Consider the following 22,275-nt stretch of genomic DNA (forward strand, 5'->3'; position numbering starts at 1 on the left):
AAATGTTTATACACTGTACATGATAATGTAAATTAGTTCAGCCACTTTGGATAGCAGTTTGGAGATTCCTCAAGAAAATTAAAACAGAATTACCATTTGATCCAGAAATTCCATTACTAAGTACATACCCAAAGAAAAATAGATCATTATACCAAAAGGACACATGCACTTGTACCTTCATTGCTACACTATTCACAATAGCAGAGACATGGGATGAACCTAGGTGCCCATCAGTGGTCAATTGAATAAAGCAAATGTGGTACATATGCACCATGGAATATTATGCATCAGTAACAACAAATGAAATCATGTCATTAGCAGCAACATGGATGGAGGTGGAAGCCATAAGCAAACCAACACAGGTGCAGAAAACTAAACACTACATGTTCTCATTTATAAGTGAAAGTTACAGATAAAGCACACATGTACATAAACATGGGAAAAATAGACATTGTAGACTAATAGAAGTGGGATAGAGGAAAGGGGATGTGGGTTGAAAAACTACCTATTGTGTACTATGCTCACTACCTGAGTACAGTATACCTATGTCACAAACCTTTATATGTAGCCCCTGTATCCTATATAAAAGTTAAAATTATTTTTTAAAATGAAATAAAAAAATCTAAGCATTAACATAAAAATTATGGAAAAAAGAGGAAACCAACAAAAACAAGCAAAAAAAAGAAAATTACATAAATTACTCCAAAAAATTATTAAACAGAGATCATAGAAACATTGAAATTTATTGAACTTAAAGTAGGCTCTTTGAAAATATCTACAAAATTGACAATACTTTAGCTAGACTAAGAAGAAAAATAAAGAAATTATAAAAGTTAGAAATCAAAGGAGGTATTACCATGGGCCCTTCGGAAATTAAAAGTGTGAGGGAATGAATACTATGGGCAACTTTATGCCAATAAACTAAACAACTTTGAAAATAGGCTAACTTCTACAAAATTACTACTGTACCCCAAATGACTCAGGAATTAATATAAAATAATAAAAGAGATAAAACAGACGTTTTCTTAGATATTAAAACTCTCAGCCCAAAGAAAGGCCAAAGACTACATGTTTTCACTGGTGACTTTTATGAAATATGTAAAGAAACAATTCCACTACTCAACAAACTTTTTTCAAAAATAGATGAGTACAGAATACTTCTCAACTCTTTTTATGAGGCCAGTATCATCCTGACACCAAGGCCAGACTAAGGCATGTCAAAGAAGAAGAACTACACTTCAATATCCTTCATTAATAGAGATGCAACAATCTTTAACAAAATATAACAGTGTGTAAAGAAAATAACACATCAGTAAATAAAGGGAATTAAATAGTATATACAGAAATTAATACATCATTGTCAAGTTATATTTATTATAGTAATGCATGGTTGCATTAATTGCCTCAAATTTAATTAATAAAACATGACACCTTAATACTACACAGTAAAAACATTAAATGAGCATCTTAATAGATGCAGAGAAGACATAAGACAAAATACAGTGCCCATTCATTATAAAATCTCTTAGCAAGCTTAAAATGTCAGGAAAGTCTCTCTACTTGATAAAAGACATTAATAAACAACACATGAAGTATTATATTAAATGGTTGTCTTAGTCCATTTTCTTTTTTTCAAGGATTATAAATCTATAGTTTTATTAAGACAAAAACTGACAATGTAGTATGAAGTTTACATTTAAACAAAGTTTACACAGAAATCTAACACATGCCTAAAAGAATTTTACAATGTAGCTCTAGACGCAAGTCTAGATAATATCAAGAACTGATGGATCTCATGACTCAAGACAGAGCATTTTGGGTATGTTACTTCTTAGGATTTCTTAAAAAGTTGTTTCGTGTGTGTGCCTGTGTGTGTGTGTGTGTGTGTTTTAAAGTGAACCACTGCCCAATGTGAAAGTTTAATCTTCTCCTGAGACCAAGGCTTTTGAAATCACTAAACTCTTGGATCAATTCAGTGAAACTTATGCTGTCAGTGACTGAACCCTGCCAACAATGGTTTCAGTGTTCAAAGCTCAAAAAAGAGAATGGCTCCAAAAGTTCTCCCCACTAAAAATGGCTCCAAGAGTTTTCCCCACTAAGAGCATGGGCCCTTGTCTTTCCCTACTGTCTTATCTCCTCTACCACCCTCTTCCTCTTCCCTAACACCTCAGCCAGTGTCTTGGATGAACAAGCTGATATTTATAACTTCGTTACTGGAAAAGAAAGGGTCTTCTTATTTCAGGAATTAGCACCTCTAAGAATGATCTGCTTGTACTGTATACTCTCCAATAAAAGACCTTCCCTGCTTGTCAATTTCCATCTCCAAAGTGGCAACTTTGGTAACTTATGAACAGGCTTAGTCCTTTGTGGGAACAGCAATAAGTTTAGGCAGAGAACACCTTGGCTTATAGGTTTCAGACATTCACAGCTTTTAAACAGTCTCTCACAGTCCTTATTTATGGTGCCAATGACATTTTTTTTAAAGGTAAATTATTCTGGACATAGAAGCAAATCATTAGTTGTCTGTTCTTTTCCACTGCTTCACCATTTCCCCTATCAGGCCCCAAATGTTAATCTAAATGATGCTACCCATCTCCCTTTCTCCCCTCCCCATCCCTCCCTCCCCCAAATAATACACCAGTAATAGCCAAAAACTACACATATGCTATGCTGTAAAAATGCAGAGTTAACACTATTGGGAAGAAGGCTGTGGGTTGTGGAGATGCTTTTTGAAGATCTACAATATTTTTTTGCTCTCCCACACACCCAATTCTGCAAGTTTTGTCCTTCATAAAAGGCCCTTTGCTTTTTGTAGCAAAGTGCAGAAAAGGTTGCCTTGAAACACTTATCCCCTTTCCCCTTCACTGGGATGGGTGTGCAAACTATACAGCTTGAAATGGCTTTAAAGCACTTTGGAGGCTGCAGGGCACAGAAACTATACTGGCTCTTCAAAGGACATCTTCTCAAGCCACCTCTAATGTGTCAAGAAAAGTAGAACTCCTTCCCTTCCCACTTGAAACCCACAGTCAGATGTGACAGGGGCTGGTACTCAGGAGCGTTAATTCTTGTCATTTTTTTGTCATCATCCTCCGAGGGGTAGGAATGCCATGTCATCCTTTCTTCATAGAAGGATATGACAACCTGTGGGCACTTGACATTGGCTTCCTTGTTAGGGACCAGGTCAGCCTCATCAGAGTTTTTCCATTTCATCAGGAACATGAGCTCTCCACTGGAGTCTGTAGCTCCAATAATCCGCTCTGGCTCCAAACCTCGAGCAAAGCCTCGTGGCTTTTCTGACTCTTCTTTCTTCTTCTTTGGTTTGCTCTCCTCTCCCTTATCTTCAGAATCAGAATCAGCTTTGCGCTTGCCTCCCTCTGATTTATCTGTCTCATGTGCTGTTTTCTGTGACTGCAGAAACTCAGCAATGAGTTCGAGGCAATCCAAGTTCTCTTCTGGCTCCCATGTGTTATCCTCATCTAAAAACCCCTTCCACTTTAGGAGGTACTCCACTTTGCCCTTTACCACTCCACGGTCGAGAACTTTTTCCACCACATATTCCTCTTCCTCCTCTTCTAGCACTTCCTCCTCTTCTAGCACTTCCTCCACTTTCTTCTTGTTTTGTTTTTTCCCCATAGTGCCCGCCAGCTTTCTGGTGTAAAGGGTGATGCTGCTCAGAGCAGCGCCCAAGAGCCCAAGAGGAATCGGTGCTGCGCTACTGGCATATCGCATCAAGTCACCTGGGGAGTGGCGCCCAGGAAGGCAGCAAGCTGGGTGGCTGCAGTGGAGTCCCTCACTGAAACGGCATACTGCAGTCCCCAGCCAACGGCCCTCCCCTCAGCCGAACCTGTCTTAGTCCGTTTCCTATGCTATAACTGAATACCTATGACTTGGTAATTTATAAAGAAAATAAGTTCATTTAGCTTATGGTTCTGGAGGCTGGGAACTCCAAGAGCCATGGTGTTGATATCTGGTGAGGGCCTTCCAGCTGTGTTGTGATATGTTGAAAGGCATCACATGGAAAAAGAGCAAGAATGTCCATGTCAGTTCAGTTTCTCTTTCTGTTCTCACAAAGGCACCAGTTCCATCATGAAGGCCTTACCCTGATGACTGTATTTAATACTAATTACTTCCCAAAGGATCTACCTCCAATCAATATATGAATTTGAGGGTTAAGTTTCCATCACAGGATATTTGTGACACATTTCAGCCATTGCATTCTAACCCATCCCTCAATATTTATGTCCTTCTCACCTGCAAAATACACTCATTCTATATCAATAGCCCCAAAGTCTTAACTCTTTCTAGCACCAACTCAAAAGTCTTAAGTTCAGAGTCTCATCTGAATCAGATATGAGTGAGACTCAATTCACAATTTGTCTTGAGGCAAATTTCTTCCAGCTGTTAGCCTGTGAAATTAAACAAGTTATCTATTTCAAAAATAAAATGGTTGGACAGACATATGACAGATATTCCTATTCCAAAAAGGAAAATGGGCAAAGTGAAAATAATTACAAGTCTCAAGTAAGTCCAAACCCCAACAGGAAAAAACATATTCAGTCTGAAAGCCAGAGAATAATCTCCTTTGACTGCACGCATACATCCTGTGCACACTGGTGTGGGTGTTGTGCCCTCAAGGCCTTAAGGAAGCCACACACACAACACGTTGCTGGACTCACCCCACAATTAAGCTCTCCTGAGTTGGCTTTGCACATTAATAGCTCCGTAATTCTGGGGTCTTTGTGGTGGTGCTGCTCCCAAGACTCCATTAGGCATTATCCTAATGGGGACTCCCTGCAATGGCCTTGCTCCCATGGATCCCCTAGGCATTGCCTTGGTGAAGGCTCTCTTTGGTGTCTTTCCTTTTGTGACATTTCTTCCTTGCTCCTCAGGCTGTCTGTGACATCCTTCGAAATCAAAATGAAGAAATCCATCCTCTGGCAGTTTTTGCATTCTGCATATCTTCAGCATTAGCGCCACATAGATGCTGCCAAAGTTTATGACTTGCACTTTCCAGAGTAGCAGGCCAAACCACCTGAGGCCATTTGAGCCATAGCTGGGGTGGCTGAACACTGCTGCATTTCTGAAATGCTGGGAGCAGACACCTGAGGCAATTAAAGCAGGGACGCCTCCCCTAAATAAATTCTGCCCTCCTAGAGCTCTGGGCCCGTGATGGGAGGGGCCACATCAAATACCTCTGAAATACCTTAGAGTTTTCTCCCACTATTCTGATGAGTAGCCCTGGGCTTTATTCTATCCATACTAATCTTATCAATAGGTCACTTGGTCACACTCTTGGTTTCCTCTACTAAAAATGCTCTTTCATTCTCCACCATATGACTAGGCTGCAAATTTTCCAATTCTTTCTACTATGCTTTCTTTTAAAATTATAAATTCTGTTTTTATATTATCTTTCCTCTCTTATTTTTTATAAGCAGTTAAAAGTAGCCATACAGCAGACTGAATGCTTTGCTACTTAGATATTTCTTTCACCAGATATGCTAGCTTCACTCTTTTTTCTGCCTTCCATAAAGAAATCAGAGATGACGTAAGCAAATGGAAAAATATTTCATGCTCATGGATAGGAAGAATCAATATTAAAATGGCCAAACTGCCCAATGCTATTTACAGATTCAATGCTATTCCTATCAAACTACAAATGACATTCTTGACAGAACTAGAAAAAAGCTATTTTAAAATTCATATGGAACCAAAAATGTTCAAGTAGCCAAGGCAATCTTAAGCAAATAGAAAAAAGCTGGAAGTATCATGTTACCTAACTTCAAACTATGCTAGGGGGCTACACTAGCCAAAACAGCATGGTACTGGTACAGAAACAGACACATAGACCAATGAAACAGAACAGAGAGCCAAAAAATAAGACCACACCTGCAACCACCTGATCTTTGACAAAGATGACAAAAAGAAGCAATGGGGAAATGACTCTCTATTCAATAAATGGTGCTGGGATGACTGGTTAGCCATATGCAGAAAATTGAAACTTGGCCCCTTCCTTACACCATATACAAAATTAAACTCAAGATGGATAAAAGAGTTACATGTAAAATCCAAAAGTATAAAAACTTTGGGATGCAACCTAGGCAATACTATTCTGGACATGGGCGCTAGCAAATATTTCATGCCTAAGACACCAATTACACCAAAAGCAGAAAAATGAGATCTATTTTAAGTAAAGGGCTTCTTCAGAGAAGAGTATCAGTAGAGTAAACAGACAACATACAGAATCAGATAAAACATTTGCAAACTATGCATCTGACAAAGTTCTAATATTCAGCATCCATAAGAAACAAACATGTTTACAAGAAAAAAAACACAGAACCCCATTAAAAATGGTCAAAAGCCATGAACAGTTTCCAAAAAGGACATACATGTGACCAACAAGCATGTGAAAAAAAAGTTCAATATCACTAATCATTAGAGAAACACAAATCAAAACCACAATGAGATGCCATCTCACACTAGTCAGAATGGCTATTTTTTGTGTGTACCACTAGAAGGCCAGTTAATGTAATTTTACTTATTTATTTTTAATCTCAATAGTTTTGAGGAAACAGGTGGTGTTTGGATACAAGAATAACTTATTTACTGGTGATTTCTGAGATTTTGGTGCACCCATCACCGGAGTAGTGAACATTGTACCCAGTGTGTAGTCTTTTATCCTTCACCCCCTCCCACCCTTTTCCCTGAGTCCCCAAAGACCATTGTATCATTCTTATGGCTGTGTCCTCATAGGTTAACTCCCACTTATGAATGAGAAAAATGTTTGGTTCTCTGTTCCTGAGCTACTTCACTGAGAATAATGGTCTCCAAGTTGCTGCTAATGCCATTATTTCATTATTTTTATGGCTGAGTAGTATTCCACAGCATATACATACATACATATGTGTGTGTGTGTGTATATATATACATACACACACACACACGCATATATATACATATATATACCCACATATATATACATATATACATATATATGTGTATATATATACACCACATTTTCTTTATTTACTCATTGATTGATGGGCATTTGGATTGGTTCCGTATTTTTACAATTTAGAAATGTGCTGCAATAAACATGCATGTGAAAATATCTTTTTTGAAAAGTGACTTCTTTTCCTCTGGATAGATACCCAGGAGTGGGATTGCTGGATCAAATGGTAGATCTGCTTTTAATTCTTTAAGGAATCTTCACACTGTTTTCCACAGTGGTTTTACTAGTTTACATTCCCACCAGCAGTGTAAAAGTGTTCCCTTTTCACTACATCCACGTCAACATCTAATTTTTTTTTAATATGCCCATTCTTGTAGGAATCAGGTGGTATGGCATTGCGGTTTTGATTTGCATTTCCCTGATAATCAGTGATGTTGAGCATTTTTTGAATATGTTTGTTGGCCATTCGTATATGCTCTTTTGAGAATTGTCTATTTATGTCCTTAGCACACTTTTTGATGAAATAATTTTTTTTTTCTTGCTGATTTGTTTGAGTTCCTTATAGATTCTGGATGTTCGTCCTTTGTCAGATGCATAGTTTGCAAAGATTTTCTCCACTCTGGGGGTTGTCTGTTCACTTTGCTGATTATTTCTTTAGCTGTGCAGAAGCTTTTTAGTTTAATTAAGTTCCATCTATTTATGTTTGTTTGCGTTGCATTTGCTTTGGTGTTCTTGGTCATGAAGTCTTTGCTTAACCCAATGTCTAGAAGAGTTTTTTCAATGTTATCTTCTAGAATTTTTATGGTTTTAGGTCTTACATTTAAGTCTTTGATCCATCTTGAGTTGATTTTTTTATGAAGTGACAGAGGAGGATCCAGTTTTATTTTTCTACATGAGGCTTGCCAATTATACCAGCAACATTTGTCGAATAGGGTGTCCTTTCTCACTTTATGTTTTTGTTTTTGTTTGCTTTGTCAAAGATCTGTTGGCTGTATATATTTGGCTATATTTCTGGGGTTTCTATTTTGGTCCATTGGTGCATCTGCCTATTTTTCTTTTTTCTTTTTTTTTTTTTTTTGAGACAGAGTCTTGCTCTGTCGCCCAGGTTGGAGTGCAGTGGCGCTATCTCAGCTCACTGCAAGCTCCGCCTCCTGGGTTCACGCCATTCTCCTGCCTCAGCCTCCTGAGTAGCTGGAACTACAGGTGCCCGCCACGAAGCCCTGCTAATTTTTTGTATTTTTTAGTAGTGACGGGGTTTCACCGTGTTAGCCAGGATGGTCTGGATCTCCCGACCTTGTGATCCGCCCACCTCGGCCTCCCAAAGTGCTGGGATTACAGGCATGAGCCAACGCACCTGGCCGCATCTGCCTATTTTTCTAGCAGTAACATACTGTTTTGGTGACTACAGACTTGTACTATAATTTGAATCATAATGTGATGTCTCCAGATTTTTTTTTCTTTGTCTTTCTTTGGCTATGCAGGCTCTTTTTTGGTTCCATATGAATTTTAGGATTGAGTTTTCTAGTTCTGTGAAGAATGATGGTCGTATTTTGATGGGAGTTGAATTGAATTTGTAGACTGCTTTTGGAAGTATGGTTATTTTCACAATATTGATTCCTCCCATCCATGAGCATGGGATGTGTTTTCATTTGTTTGCATTCTCTATGATTTCTTTCAGCAGGGTTTTATAGTTTTCCTTGTAGAGGTCTTTCACCTCCTGGGTTAGGTATATTTCTAAGTATTTTCTTTTTTTTTTTTTGCAGCTATTGTAAAATGGATTGGGTTTTTGATTTGATTCTCAGCTAGGTGGCTGTTGCTGTATAGCAGTGCTACACAAAATTTGTGTACATTAATTTTGTAACCAGAAATTTTGCTAAATTCATTTATCAGTTCTTGGAGCTTTTTGGATGAGTCTTTAGGGTTTTGTAGGTATATGATCATATCATCAGCGAACAGTGACAGATTGACTTCCTCTTTACTGATTTGGATGCCCTTTATTTCTTTCTCTTGTCTGACTGCTCTGGCTAGGATTTCCAGTACTCTGTTGAATAGAAGTGGTGAAAGTGGGTATCCTTGTCTTGATCCAATTCTCAGGGGGAATGCTTTCAACTTTTCTTTGTTCAGTATAATGTTGGCTGTGGGTTTGTCATAGATGGATTATATTGCCTTTAAGTATGTCCCTTCTATGCTGATTTTGCTGAGCGTTTTAATTATAAAATAGATGCTGAATTTTGTCAAATGTTTTTTTCATCTATTGAGATGATCATGTGATTTTTGCTTGTAATTCTGTTTATATGGCTTATCACATTTACTGACTTGTGTATGTTAAACAATCCCTGCATCCCTGGTATGAAACCAACTTGATCATGGTGGATTATCTTTTTGATATGCTGTTGGATTTGGTTAGCTATATTTTGTTGAGAATATTTGCATCTACGTTCATCATGGATATTGATCTCTAGTTTTCTTTTTCTGTTATGTCTTTTCCTGGTTTTGGTATTAGGGTGATACTGGCTTCATAGAATGATTTAGGAAGAAATTCCTCTTTATCTTTTGGAATAATGTCAATAGAATTGGTACCAATTCTTCTTTGAATGTCTGATAGAATTCAGCTGTGAATCTGTCTGGTCCTGGACTTTTTTGTTGGCATTTTTTTATTACCATTTCAATCTCACTGCTTGTTATTGATCAGTTCAGAGATTCTATTTCTTCCTGGTTTAATCTAGGAGGGTTGTATAGTACCAGGATTTGTCCATATCTTCTATATTTTCTAGTTTGTATGCATAAAGGTGTTCATGTGGTATCAGTTGTAATATTTCCATTTTCACTTTTAATTGAGCTTATTTGCGTCTTCTCTCTTCTTTTCTTGGTTAATCTCACTAATGATCTATCAATTTCATTTATCTTTCCAAGGAACAAGCTTTTTTTAATTTATTTTTTGTATTTTTTAAATTCCAGTTTCATTTAGTTCTGCTCTGATCTTTGTTATTTCTTTCCTTCTGCTGGGTTTGGGTTTGATTTGTTCCTGTTTATCTAGTTCCTTGAGTGGTACCTTAGATTGCCTATGTGTGCTCTTTCAGAATTTTTAATGTAGTCATTTAAGGCTATGAACTTTCCTCTTTGCACAACGTTTGCTGTATCCCAGAGCTTTTGATTCGTTGATCACTATTATCATTCAGTTCTAAGAATTTTTTTAAATTTCTATCTTGATTTCATTATTAACCCAATGATCATTCAGGAGCAGGTTATTTAATTCTCATGTATTTGCATGGTTTTGAGTGTTCCTTTTGGAGTTGATTTCCAGTTTTATTCCACTGGTGTCTGAAAGAGTACTTGGTATAGTTTTAATTTTAATTTTCTTAAATGTATTGAAACTTATTTTGTAGCCCATAATATGGTCTATCTTAGAGAATGTTCCATGTGCTGCTGAATAGAATGTATATTCTACAGTTGTTGGGTGTAATGTTCTGTAAATATCTGTTAAGTCTATTTGTTCTAGGGTATAGTTTAAACCCATTGTTTCTTTGTTGATTTTCTGTCTTGATGAGCTATCTAGTGCTGTCAGTGGCCATACCACCCTGAACACACTTGATCTCATCAGAATGGCTATTAATAAAAAGTCAAAAAAAAAAAAAAAAACAGATTCTAGTGAGTTTGCAGAGAAACAGAAATGCGTATACACTCTTAGTGGGAGTGTAAGTTAGTTCAGCCATTGTAGAAAGCAACATGGCACATATATACCATGGAATACTATGCAGCCATAAAAAAGGATGAGTTCATGTCCTTTGCAGGGACATGGATGAAGCTGGAAACCATCATTCCCAGCAAACTATCACATTGACAGAAAACCAAACACTGCATGTTCTCACTCATAGGTGGGAATTGAACAGTGAGAACACTTGGACACAGGAAGGGGAACATCACACACTGGGGCCTGTTGTGTGGTGGTGGGAGGGGAGAGGGATAGCATTAGGAGATATACCTAATGTAAATGACGAGTTAATGGGTGCAGCACACCAACATGGCACATGTATACATATGTAACAAACCTGCACATTGTGCAGATGTACCCTAGAACTTAAAGTATAATTTAAAAATGCATAAAATAAAAAAATTAAAAATAAATAAATAAAATAAAATAAAAAGAAAGCAGCATGGCAATTTCTCAAAGAGCTAAAACCAGAACTATTTTTTGTCATTGCAGCACTATTCACAATAGTAAAGACATGGAATCAACTTAAGTGCCCATCTATTGTAGACCAGATAAAGAAAATGTGTTACATATACACCATGAAATACTATGCAGCCATAAAAAGAATGAAGTAATTTCCTTTGCAGGAAGAGGAACGGAGCTGGAGGCCATGATTTTTAGCAAAGTAATCCAGAAACAGAAAAGCAAATACCATGTGATCCCAATTATAAGTGGGAGGCAAATAATGAGAATGCAATAACCCAAAGAGGGGAACAACAGATACTAGGGTCTCCTTGAAGTAGAGTGAGAGAATTAAGAAAAATAAACATTGGGTACTAGACTTAGTACCTGGGTGATAAAATAATCCTTATAAGAAACACCCATGACATGAACTTACCTATATAGGAAACCAGTTCATGTACTTCTAAACCTAAAATTAAAAATTAAAAAATAACAAACTAAACTCCACAACACATAAAAAGATCATCACCATAATCAAGTAAAATTTATTCCAGGAATGCATGGATGTCCAACATCTGTGAATCAATAAATGTGATACATCATATTAAAATAATAAAAGACAAAAATTATATGATCATGTCAATAGATGCAGAAAAAGCATTTGACAACATTCATCCTTCTTCATGATAAAAAATTACTCAACATATTATGTATAGAAGAAATGTACATGAACATAATGTGAAGGCCATATACTACAAATTGACAGTTAATTTCATATTGAATGGGGAAAAGTTGAAATCCTTTCCTCTAAGAACTGGAACAAGGCAAGAATTTCCACTTTCAATACTTCTATTTATGTCCTCTGCCCACTTTTTGATGGGGTTGTTTGTTTTTTTCTTGTAAATTTGTTTGAGTTCGTTGTAGATTCTGGATATTAGCCCTTTGTCAGATGAGTAGGTTGCAAAAATTTTCTCCCATCGTGTAGGTTGCCTGTTCACTCTGATGATAGTTTCTTTTGCTGTGCCAAAAGAAGACATTTATGCAGCCAAAAAACACATGAAGAAATGCTCCTCATCACTGGCCATCAGAGAAATGCAAATCAAAACCACAGTGAGATACCATCTCACACCAGTTAGAATGGCCATCATTAAAAAATCAGGAAACAACAGGTGCTGGAGAGGATGTGGAGAAATAGGAACACTTTTACACTGTTGGTGGGACTGTAAACTAGTTCAACCATTGTGGAAGTCAGTGTGGCGATTCCTCAGGGATCTAGAACTAGAAATACCATTTGACCCAGCCATCCCATTACTGGGTATACACCCAAAGGACTATAAATCATGCTGCTATAAAGACACATGCACACGTATGTTTATTGCGGCACTATTCACAATAGCAAAGAGTTGGAACCAACCCAAATGTCCAACAACGATAGACTGGATTAAGAAAATGTGGCACATATACACCATGGAATACTATGCAGCCATAAAAAATGATGAGTTCGTGTCCTTTGTAGGGACATGGATGAAACTGGAAAACATCATTCTCAGTAAACTATCGCAAGGACAAAAAACCAAACACCGCATGTTCTCACTCATAGGTGGGAATTGAACAATGAGAACTCATGGACACAGGAAGGGGAACATCACGCTCCGGGGACTGTTGTGGGGTGGGGGGAGGGGGGAGGGACAGCATTAGGAGATACACCTAATGCTAAATGACGAGTTAATGGGTGCAGGAAATCAACATGGCACATGGATACATATGTAACAAACCTGCACATTGTGCACATGTACCCTAAAACCCTAAAGTATAATAAAAAAAAAAAATACTTCTATTTAATATAATACTAGAAGTCCTAAGCAGAGTAATTAGGCAAGCATAAAAAGGCATTCAAATTGCAAAGAAGAATTAAATTATCATTGTTTGCTTATGATATGTCCTTACACATACAAAATCCTAAACACTTCACTGAAAAGCTGTTAGACCAGCAAATAAAATCAGTAAATTTGCAGATTATAAAATCAACATACAAAAATTAGTAGAATTTCTATATGCTGATAGCAAACTATCTGAAAAGAAATCAATAAATTTTTCCAGTTTACAAATACAATAAAGCAAAATGCCTAGGAATAAATTTAGCCAAGTAGGTTAAATATTGATTCAGTTAAAACTCTACAACACTAATGAAAAAATTGAAAAATGTACAAGTAAATGTCTATCTTATGTTCATGCATTGGAAGAATTAATATTGTTAAAATGTTCACACTACCTAAAAAGATTTACAGATTTAATGAATCCCTGTCTAAACACCAATGCCACTCTTCATAGAAATAAAAAACAATCTTCTAAAATTAATATGAAACCACAAAAGTCCTTAAATAGCCAAACCAATTTTAATAACAACCAAAAACGTTAATGGCCTTATACTACAACCTGACTTCAGAGTATACTGCAAAAATACAGCAAAGCAAAGAGCATCGCATTGACATAAAATAAGGCATATGGACAAGTGGAAAAGAATAGAGAGACCAGAAATAAATTCACACAGTTTACACCAACTGTTGTTTGACAAAGGTGCCAAGAACATGTTATGGGGGAAAGGACAGCCTCTTCAACAAATAGTGTTGAGAAAACTAGATATCTACATAGAGAAGAATAAAATTAAACCATTATATTTCAGAATCTACAAAAATTAACTCAGAATGTATTAAAGACTTAAATGTAAGATCTAAAACTATGAAACTTCCAGAAGAAAACATAGGGGAAATGTTTTATGACTTTTGTATGGGCAAATTTTTTTTGATAAAACCTCAAAAGCACTGGTAACAAATGGAAAAATAGACAAATGGAACCATATCAAAATAAAAAGCTTCAGTGTAACAAAAGAACCAATCAAGAGAGTGAAGAGACAACCTACCAAATAAGAAAAAATGTTTGCAAACAATTTATCCAACAACATACTAATATCCAGAATATACAAGGAACTCAAATAACTCAATAGGAAAAAACAAACAAGTAAATAAACTGATGTAAAAATGAAAATAAATCTGGATAGAAATTTCTCAATAGAAGACACACAAATGAAGAACAGTTATGTCAAAAAAATGTTCAACATCACTGATCATCTGAGAAATGCAAATAAAAACCTCAGTTAAATATCACCTCATCCCAGTTACAATGATCATTATCAAATGGACAATATAATCCTACTAATGAGAATGTGGAGCAAAGAGGACTCATACAGTATGAATATCTCTCAAATAATTAAAAATAAAACTGCCATATTGTCCAGCAATCCCACTACTAGGCATATATTGAAAGGAATTAAAATTAGTGGGTCAAGTAAATAGCTGCCATCTCATGTTTATCCCAGCACTATCACAATAGTCAAAATATAAAATCATTCATTAATCGAATATATTTTATCATTCTACAATTTACATTTACTTAAAAACTATGTTGTACACAATAAAAGCATACAACATTACCTGTAAATTTGTAAAATAATAGTAAGTACACTAACTAATATTACCAATATTACTAAAAATTCTCTTTGGTTTTACAAATTTTAATTTACATTATCATGACACATGAGTTAAGCCAGTTTGAGTTTGTTGTAACAACAGAAAAAAGTGATAAATATGATTTGCCTTATTTCTTTAAAAGGCTGGAAACACATGTATTACTCAGGGTTCTCTAGAGGGACAGAACTAATTTTATATATCTTATATATACATATTATATATAAAATATATATTATATATATAGTTTATTAAGCCTTAACTCACATGATTACAAGGCCCCACAATAGGCCATCTGCAAGTTAAGAAGCAAGGAGAGCCAGTTGGAGTCCCAAAACTGAAGAACTTGGAGTCTGATGTTTGAGGGCAGAAAGCATCCAGCATGGGAAAAAAATGTAGGCTGTGAGGCTAGGCTAGTCTAGTCTTTTCACATGTTTCTGCCTGTTTTAACTTCTAGCCACACTGGCAGCTGATTAGATGGTACCCACCATGATTATGGGTGGGTCTGCCTTTCCCAGCCCACTGACTCAAATTTTAATCTCCTTTGGCAATACCCTCACGGATACACCCAGGGTCAATATTTTGTATCTTTCAATCAAATAAAGTCGAAACTCAGTAATAATCATCACAAGTCCACCCCTTGTCAACTTGAACCCATGCACATCTTCTGAGACCCTCAAATAAAGACAATAATAAGGTCATAATTACGCCTAACATAATACAACTATCCTTTGTACCACTGGAAACTCACCAATCCCCAACACAGCTACTATCACATAAAGTTAATAATACTTACTTAAATGCTGATATGAAGTCAAAAAATCTTATGTCACATGATAAAGAAAAAGAAAGTAAAATGATTTTTTTAGTACAATTGTATACATGCACAAACATGTTTTTAACAAAAGAAGGAGAAAATACTCATGACAATTACAGTCTCGTTTCTGCAGCTCGTTGTTGTAGCTGGTATTGATGACTACCTTCTTCCACTACCCATTCTGTATTCCCTTTTCCTTCAGCAAGCATCTCAGCAGGTCATGTCTTTTTCCCCTGGTGGAGTGACCCAAGCCTTTATTCCTGAAAGATATGGGCCATTTGTAGTTCTGTTGGATTGGGCTGTTGTAGTTTCCATTGGCCTTAGTCACATGGAATGGTAACACTAAAAGGCACCCTAATTAATCTCCTGTATTCCATGCATACTCTTTTTTTACTTCCGTTGTGGAATAGTAGACTGATTTCATCTTGATAATCTGGGTCAATTACCCCAGTCAACACTTTAACTCCCTTTTTGGCCTGTTGACTTAAAGGCAGGAGGAGCCCGAAGTGTCCATGTGGCAATCTTAGCTTCCAGTTTAATGGAATCATTGTGTCTCCTGGTGGCAGCCTTCCTTCTTCTGGAACTAAGACCTCTAGGCCGGCAGAAAGTAATGTCACAGGAATAGGAAGCAAAAATTTTGCTAGTAGATCATAGGAATGATGGTGAGTGGTGCCACTTCCACTTCCATCCCTTGATTCTTGGACCGGTGAATCCTGGCTATGGGAGAAACAGTACCATACATTGGATGCTCATTCAGAGCATACATAGCCTTCTGGAGAACTTTGCCCCAGCCTTGGAAAGTATTGTCATCTAGTTGGCATTGTAATTGTGACTTCAAAAGGCCATTCCACCATTCCATCAATCCATTCTCATGATGGGGAACATGGTAAGGCCAGTGAATTTCATGAGCAGGAGACCACTGCTGCACTTCTTTAGCCATAAAGTGAGTGTCTTGGTCAGAGGCAATGCTGTGTGGAGTACCATGATGATAGATAAGGCATTCCGTGAGTCCACAGATGGTAGTCTTGGCAGAAGCATTGCGTGCAGGATAGGCAAACCCATATCTGGAGTAAGTGTCTATTCCAGTGAGGACAAACCTCTGCCCTTTCCACAATGGAAGAGTCCAATATAATCAACCTGCCACCAGGTAGCTGGCTGATCACTCTGAGGAGTGCTGCCATATAGAAGGTTCAGTGTTGGTCTCTGCTGCTGGCAAATTGGGCACTCAGCCGTGGCTGTAGCCAGGTCAGCCTTGGTGAATGGAAGTGCATGTTGCTGAGCCCATGTGTAACCTCCAACCCTGCCACCATGGCCACTTTTTTCATGGGCCCATTGGGCTATGGCAGGGGTGGCTGGGGAAAGAGACTGAGTCATGTCCACAGAACGGGTCATCCTATCCTGTTTATTATTAAAATCCTCCTCTGCTGAGGTCACCCGTTAGTGAGTAGCCACATGGGATACAAATATCTTCAACTTTTTGACCTTTCAGAGTGGTCCATTTACATGCCTCTTCCCCAAATTTCTTTGTCACCCATTTTCCAATCATTCTCCTTCCAAGTCCCTGACCATCCAGCGAAACCACTGGCTACAGCCCATGAATCAGTCTATAATCGCACATCTGGCCATCGCTCCTTCCATGCAAAGTGCACAACCAGGTGCACTCCTCGAAGTTCTGCCCACTGGGAAGATTTCCCTTCACCACTATCCTTCAGGGATGTCCTAGAAAGGGGTTGCAGTGCTGCAGTTGTCCACTTTAGGGTAGTGCCTGCATATTGTGCAGAACCATGTGTGAAACAGGCCCTAGTCTTTTGTCTTCCTCTGTCAACTGTTCATAGGGATCTCCCCATGAGGCCATCAGTGCAGGCTGGGGGAGAGAAGGCAGGGTGGCAGGAGTGGAGACCATGGGTATTTGAGCCACTTCCTCATGTAACTTACTTGTGTCTTCAGGACCTGCTCGAACCCGATCACGTATATACCACTTTCATTTGATGATGGAATGCTGCTGTGCATGGCGCACTTTATACCTAGATGGGCCAGAAAGCACCCAGTTCATGACAGGCAGTTCAGGTCGCATGGTGACTTGATGACCCATAGTCAAACATTCAGTTTCCACCAAAGCTCAGTAACAGGTCAAGAGCTGTCTCTCAAAAGGAGAGTAGTTATCTGAAGAAGTTGACAGGGCTTTGCTTTAAAATCCCAGAGGCCTCCACTGTGATTCACTTATTGGAGCCTGCCAAAGGATCCCAACAGCATCCCTGTCTGCCACTGACACCTCAAGCACCATTTGATCTGCTGGGTCATATGGCCCAAGTGGCAGACCAGCTTGCACAGAAGCCTGGACCTGTTGCAGAGCCTTCTCCTGTTCTGGACCCCAATCAAAACTGCAGCCTTTTGGTTTACTCAGTAAATGGGCCAGAGTAACACACCCAAATGAGGAATGTGTTGCCTCCAAAATCCAAATAGACCCACTAGGCACTATGACTTTTTCTTGGTTGTAGGAGGGACCAAATGCAGTAATTTATTCTTCACCTTAGAATGAATATCTTGACAGGCCCCACACCACTGGGCCCCTAGAAATTTCACTGAGGTAGAATGTCCCTTAATTTTAGTCGGATTTATTTCCCATCCTCTGGCACGCAAATATCTCACCAATAAGTCCAGTGTGTTTGCTACTTCTTGCTCACTGGATCCAATCAGCATAATGTCATAATGTAATGAACCAGTGTGATATCTTGTGGAAGCAAAAAGCAATCAGGTTCCCTCCAAATAAGATTATGACACAAAGCCAGATAGTTGATATACCCCTGAGGTAAGACAGTAAAGGTATACTGCTGGCCTTGACAGTTGAAGGTAAATTGCTTCTAGTGGGCTTTGTGGACAGGAATGGAGAAAAAGGCATTTGCCAAGTTAATGGCTGCATACCAGGTACCAGGAGATGTGTTACTATGCTCAAGAAATGAAACCACCCACTGCATCTGGTACAGCAGCTGCAATTGGAGTCACTACTTGGTTAAGCTTACGATAATCCACTGTCATTCTCCAAGATTCATCTGTCTTCTGCAAAGATATTCTGTGCGGGAAACGCACAAGGGGAGAAAATCACACACACAGTACCTTTAAGAGTAAACAAGCTGTATCTCATGTAAATGGCAATGCAGATATGATACGCAAATAATATAATAAGCAAATGATATAATAAGCAAATTAATATAGGCAAATTGATATAATATGCAAATTGCACTCATCGGGGTGAAGGGAAGAGATATATATACATATATATACATTTACACTCATCAGACTATAGAGGATTCACCACCAGACTGGGAAGCAACAGCCTGGGCTCCAGAGTTGGATACTTGCCTGTGCACAGACAAGGTCTCATGAAGCTTTGGCATAGTCTAGGACCCTAGCTCTTTTTGTAACTAGTTGTTTGGTACAAGGCCCAGTCACAAGGGCCCTTCATGACTGGGCTCAAGGAACACAAAAAGGTCCACTTTTTTTTTTTGCTGTTGTCTACTGTTTTGCAATAACTAATACAGGTTTCTCTGAAACAGTACCGAATGAACACCTCAAGGGGCTCACACAACTTGTTCCAGAAGTTGGTGACCACTGTTTGTGTCCATGTTCAATTGAGTTCAAATTTAATATTTAACTTTTCCTCCACAATAGGCCAAATAGGAGAGATGAACGGGGATGTGGTGGGAATCACACCCCCTGCATCTGCATCTGCATCTTTTTTTTTTTTTTTTTGAGATGGAGTCTCGCTCTGTCGCCCAGGCTGGAGTGCAGTGGCGCAATCTTGGCTCACTGCAAGCTCCGCCTCCTGGGTTCATGCCATTCTCCTGCCTCAGCCTCTCCGAGTAGCTGGGACTACAGGCGTCCGCCACCACGCCCGGCTAATTTTTTGTATTTTTAGTAGAGATGGGGTTTCACCATGGTCTCGATCTCCTGACCTCGTGATCCGCCCACCTCGGCCTCCCAAAGTGCTGGGATTACAAGCGTGAGCCACCGCGCCCGGCCCCCCCTGCATCTTTCAAGTCCTTGATGGTGGCACTAATTTCTGCAATCCCTCCAGGGATGAAATATAGTTTTTGATTTACCATTTTGCTAGGTAGAGGCAGCTCTAATGGCTTCCATTTGGCCTTTCCCACCATAATAACCCTCATCTTACCAGTCATGGAGCTAATGTGGGGGTTCTATCAGCTGCTAAGTATGTCTATGCCAATTATGCATTCTGGCACAGGGGAAATGACCATAGATGAGCCTGGGGCCTCACTGGACCCACTGTAAGTCGGACCTAAGCTAAAACCCCATTAAATGCGTGACATCCATAAGTAGTCCCTGAAATGTCTGATCCCTTTCCCCAATGCAAAGTTACTCTGGTAAAAGGCTGGAGATCTCCTTGGGGAAGGATGGGAGAAAGATTAACAGCATATATTGTCAGTAGTGTATTGGAGCCTTTCCTCAAGAGGTCCTGGCCTTCCCTTCATTCAAGGGGTTCTGGGCATGTAAATTGGCTCAAGTTGGGAAATTGACTGAGGGGCCGTGATTCTGTTTTTACAATTCAAATTAGCCTTTTGTCTATTCTACCTAGAAGTTTTCTGCTTACATAAATTAAGTAGGAATGCAGTAGGCTTCCTATCAGTTTCACTTCTAGGAACTCCATGATTAATTAGCCAATCCCAGAGCTCTACATGAGTCAGACTATTCTGATTACTGCTTTTTCTCTAGTGTTCATTATGACAGCTATGCTTACATTGCCTTTGATGGTTGAGTGCTGCCACTTTACCCCTGCCACCTCAGGATCCAATTATTCCCATTGTATTTAAATTTTGTAGTTGAGTGACTGTAGTTCCCACTGTTAGATCTGAAATATAGAGAGGAGCAATTACAGGGCTCTTCAAAGATACAGGTGCGGTCCTCACAAATCTATTTTGCAAGGCATTGGTCGAGGATATATGCTCTGGACCCTCCCAACTGGGATGAGTAGGTCAAAAGTAACTAATCCACCCTAGCATTCCAATCTCCCTAAGCCTTTTGATCCCTTCCTCTACATTTAACCAAGGGAGATCAGGCATTTCCAGCTCACTCACAGTGGGCCATCTTTTAATACATATTTGAACTAACCAAGCAAATAAACTGTTAGAACCTTTTCTAACTCCTCGAGCTGCAACATTAAATGCAGAGTCCCTACTTAGTGGGCCCATCAATAAATTCAGCCTAATCCAACTCTATGTTTCTTCCATCATTATCCCTCACCCTTAATATCCATCCCCATGACTGTTATCCAGATTTCTGTCTCATTTAAACAGAAAAATAAAGCAGTTCTTTTCGAGTGTAGTGTACTACCTCATGGGTCACACTCTCAAACTCACCTCTACAGGCCTGCTGGGACTTTAGTCTAGTTATAGGTCTAGAATCAAACGGTGGTGTTGGAGGTGGCTCCTGAGGAGAATCAGCATTATCTTGCCTGGCAACTGCCTTAGGGAGGCCATCACTGTTGCCTCAGGCAGCATAGGTTTCATCTCCTCAGACAAAAGTGGAAAGGCTGATGGCAGCATTTGGGTCAAGGAGGGGATGTTCCCACTACTGAGGATGGGAAAGCTGTTCCTTCTGGCAAAAAAGGTCCATCAGAGTTTACAAATTTAGTGTCCACAGCTTCATCAGGGTCCTCCCACATGTTCCCATTCCAAGTTGCAGAGTCTCGTTCTTTTCTGATCAATGCCCTCACTTTAACAGTAGACACCTGGCAAGGCTGTGCATGCATTTTTCATTGCAGGTTAGCCATTCGCATGATAAGAGTTTGTGTCCGTTTTCCACAATTTCAGCTCATTCTCTATGGGAGATAAGACTCTCACTTGGCAATCTTAGCAGACTTGAGGCTCAGTATTTGCTTCTGAAGCTGGGAGTTAGAATCCCTGAGTTTATCATTTTCTTTCATCCCTTTGTCCACTGAACTTAGGAGCAACCAACCAGCTCCATTATATTCCTTGGTTCTTCACATATGGTCAAAGGTACTATGTACAGAATCACTGAACTCCTTGCCTCTCACAAACAGTAAATCAAGAATGTTAAATGCATTTATTTTGCATAAATCTCTAAAAAGTTTATGCCAAGGACTATCAGTGTTTTCCATACTATTAGAAGCACAGTCCTTAGCATTTTTGGGTCTAACAATATTAAGCAGCCAAATCCAGAAACCCCAAAACCAATGAAAGAACTCCATCCTTATTATTCTGTTCCTGTAGAACCACTTCTGGTACCAAAGTCTGTATTAGTCAGGATTCTCTAGAGGGATAGAACTAATAGGAGATATATATATGGATAGATATCTATCTATATAGACAGATATCTATAGATATCTGTCTATATAGATAGATATCTAGGTATATATATATCTATAGATATCTATATATATCTATATATAGATATATATCTCTAACTGGATCCTGATATATATATATATATATATATATATATGTATCCTATTAGTTATGGGCATATAATAGAATATATATATATATATATATTAGAATACATATATAATAGAATATATATGGGAGTTTCTTAAGTGTTAACTCACATGATCACAAGGTCCCACAATAGGCTATCTGTAAGCTGAGGAGCAAGGAGAGCCAATCCGAGCCCCAAAACTAAAGAACTTGGAGTCCAATGTTTGAGGGCAGGAAGCATCCAGCATGGAAGAAAAATGTAGACTGTGAGGCTAGGCCAGTCTAGTCTTTTCACATGCTCCTGCCTGCTCTATCTTCTAGCCGTGCTGGCAGCTGATTGATTAGATGGTTCCCACTGAGATTAAGGGTGCGTCTGCACT

At 38.6% G+C, this 22,275-nt stretch overlaps 1 protein-coding gene across 1 annotated transcript; it reads right to left on the reverse strand.

The window, feature by feature from the left end:
• Nucleotides 1-2,903: 2,903 nt before the first annotated feature.
• On the reverse strand, nt 2,904-3,737 carry LOC129475726 (chromobox protein homolog 1-like). Its single transcript, XM_055267998.2, has one exon. The coding sequence runs from the start codon at nt 3,727-3,729 to the stop codon at nt 2,983-2,985; it is 747 nt and encodes a 248-aa protein (XP_055123973.2). The 5' UTR covers nt 3,730-3,737; the 3' UTR covers nt 2,904-2,982.
• Between the last annotated feature and the right edge of the window lie 18,538 nt (nt 3,738-22,275).

The sequence above is a fragment of the Symphalangus syndactylus genome, chromosome X (genome assembly GCF_028878055.3).
Source record: "Symphalangus syndactylus isolate Jambi chromosome X, NHGRI_mSymSyn1-v2.1_pri, whole genome shotgun sequence".
Classification (NCBI taxonomy): Eukaryota; Metazoa; Chordata; class Mammalia; order Primates; family Hylobatidae; genus Symphalangus; species Symphalangus syndactylus.

Bases quoted from the DNA above. Each gene is read 5' to 3' on its own strand.
- LOC129475726 (XM_055267998.2), bottom strand. From the start codon at position 3,729: ATGCGATATGCCAGTAGCGCAGCACCGATTCCTCTTGGGCTCTTGGGC.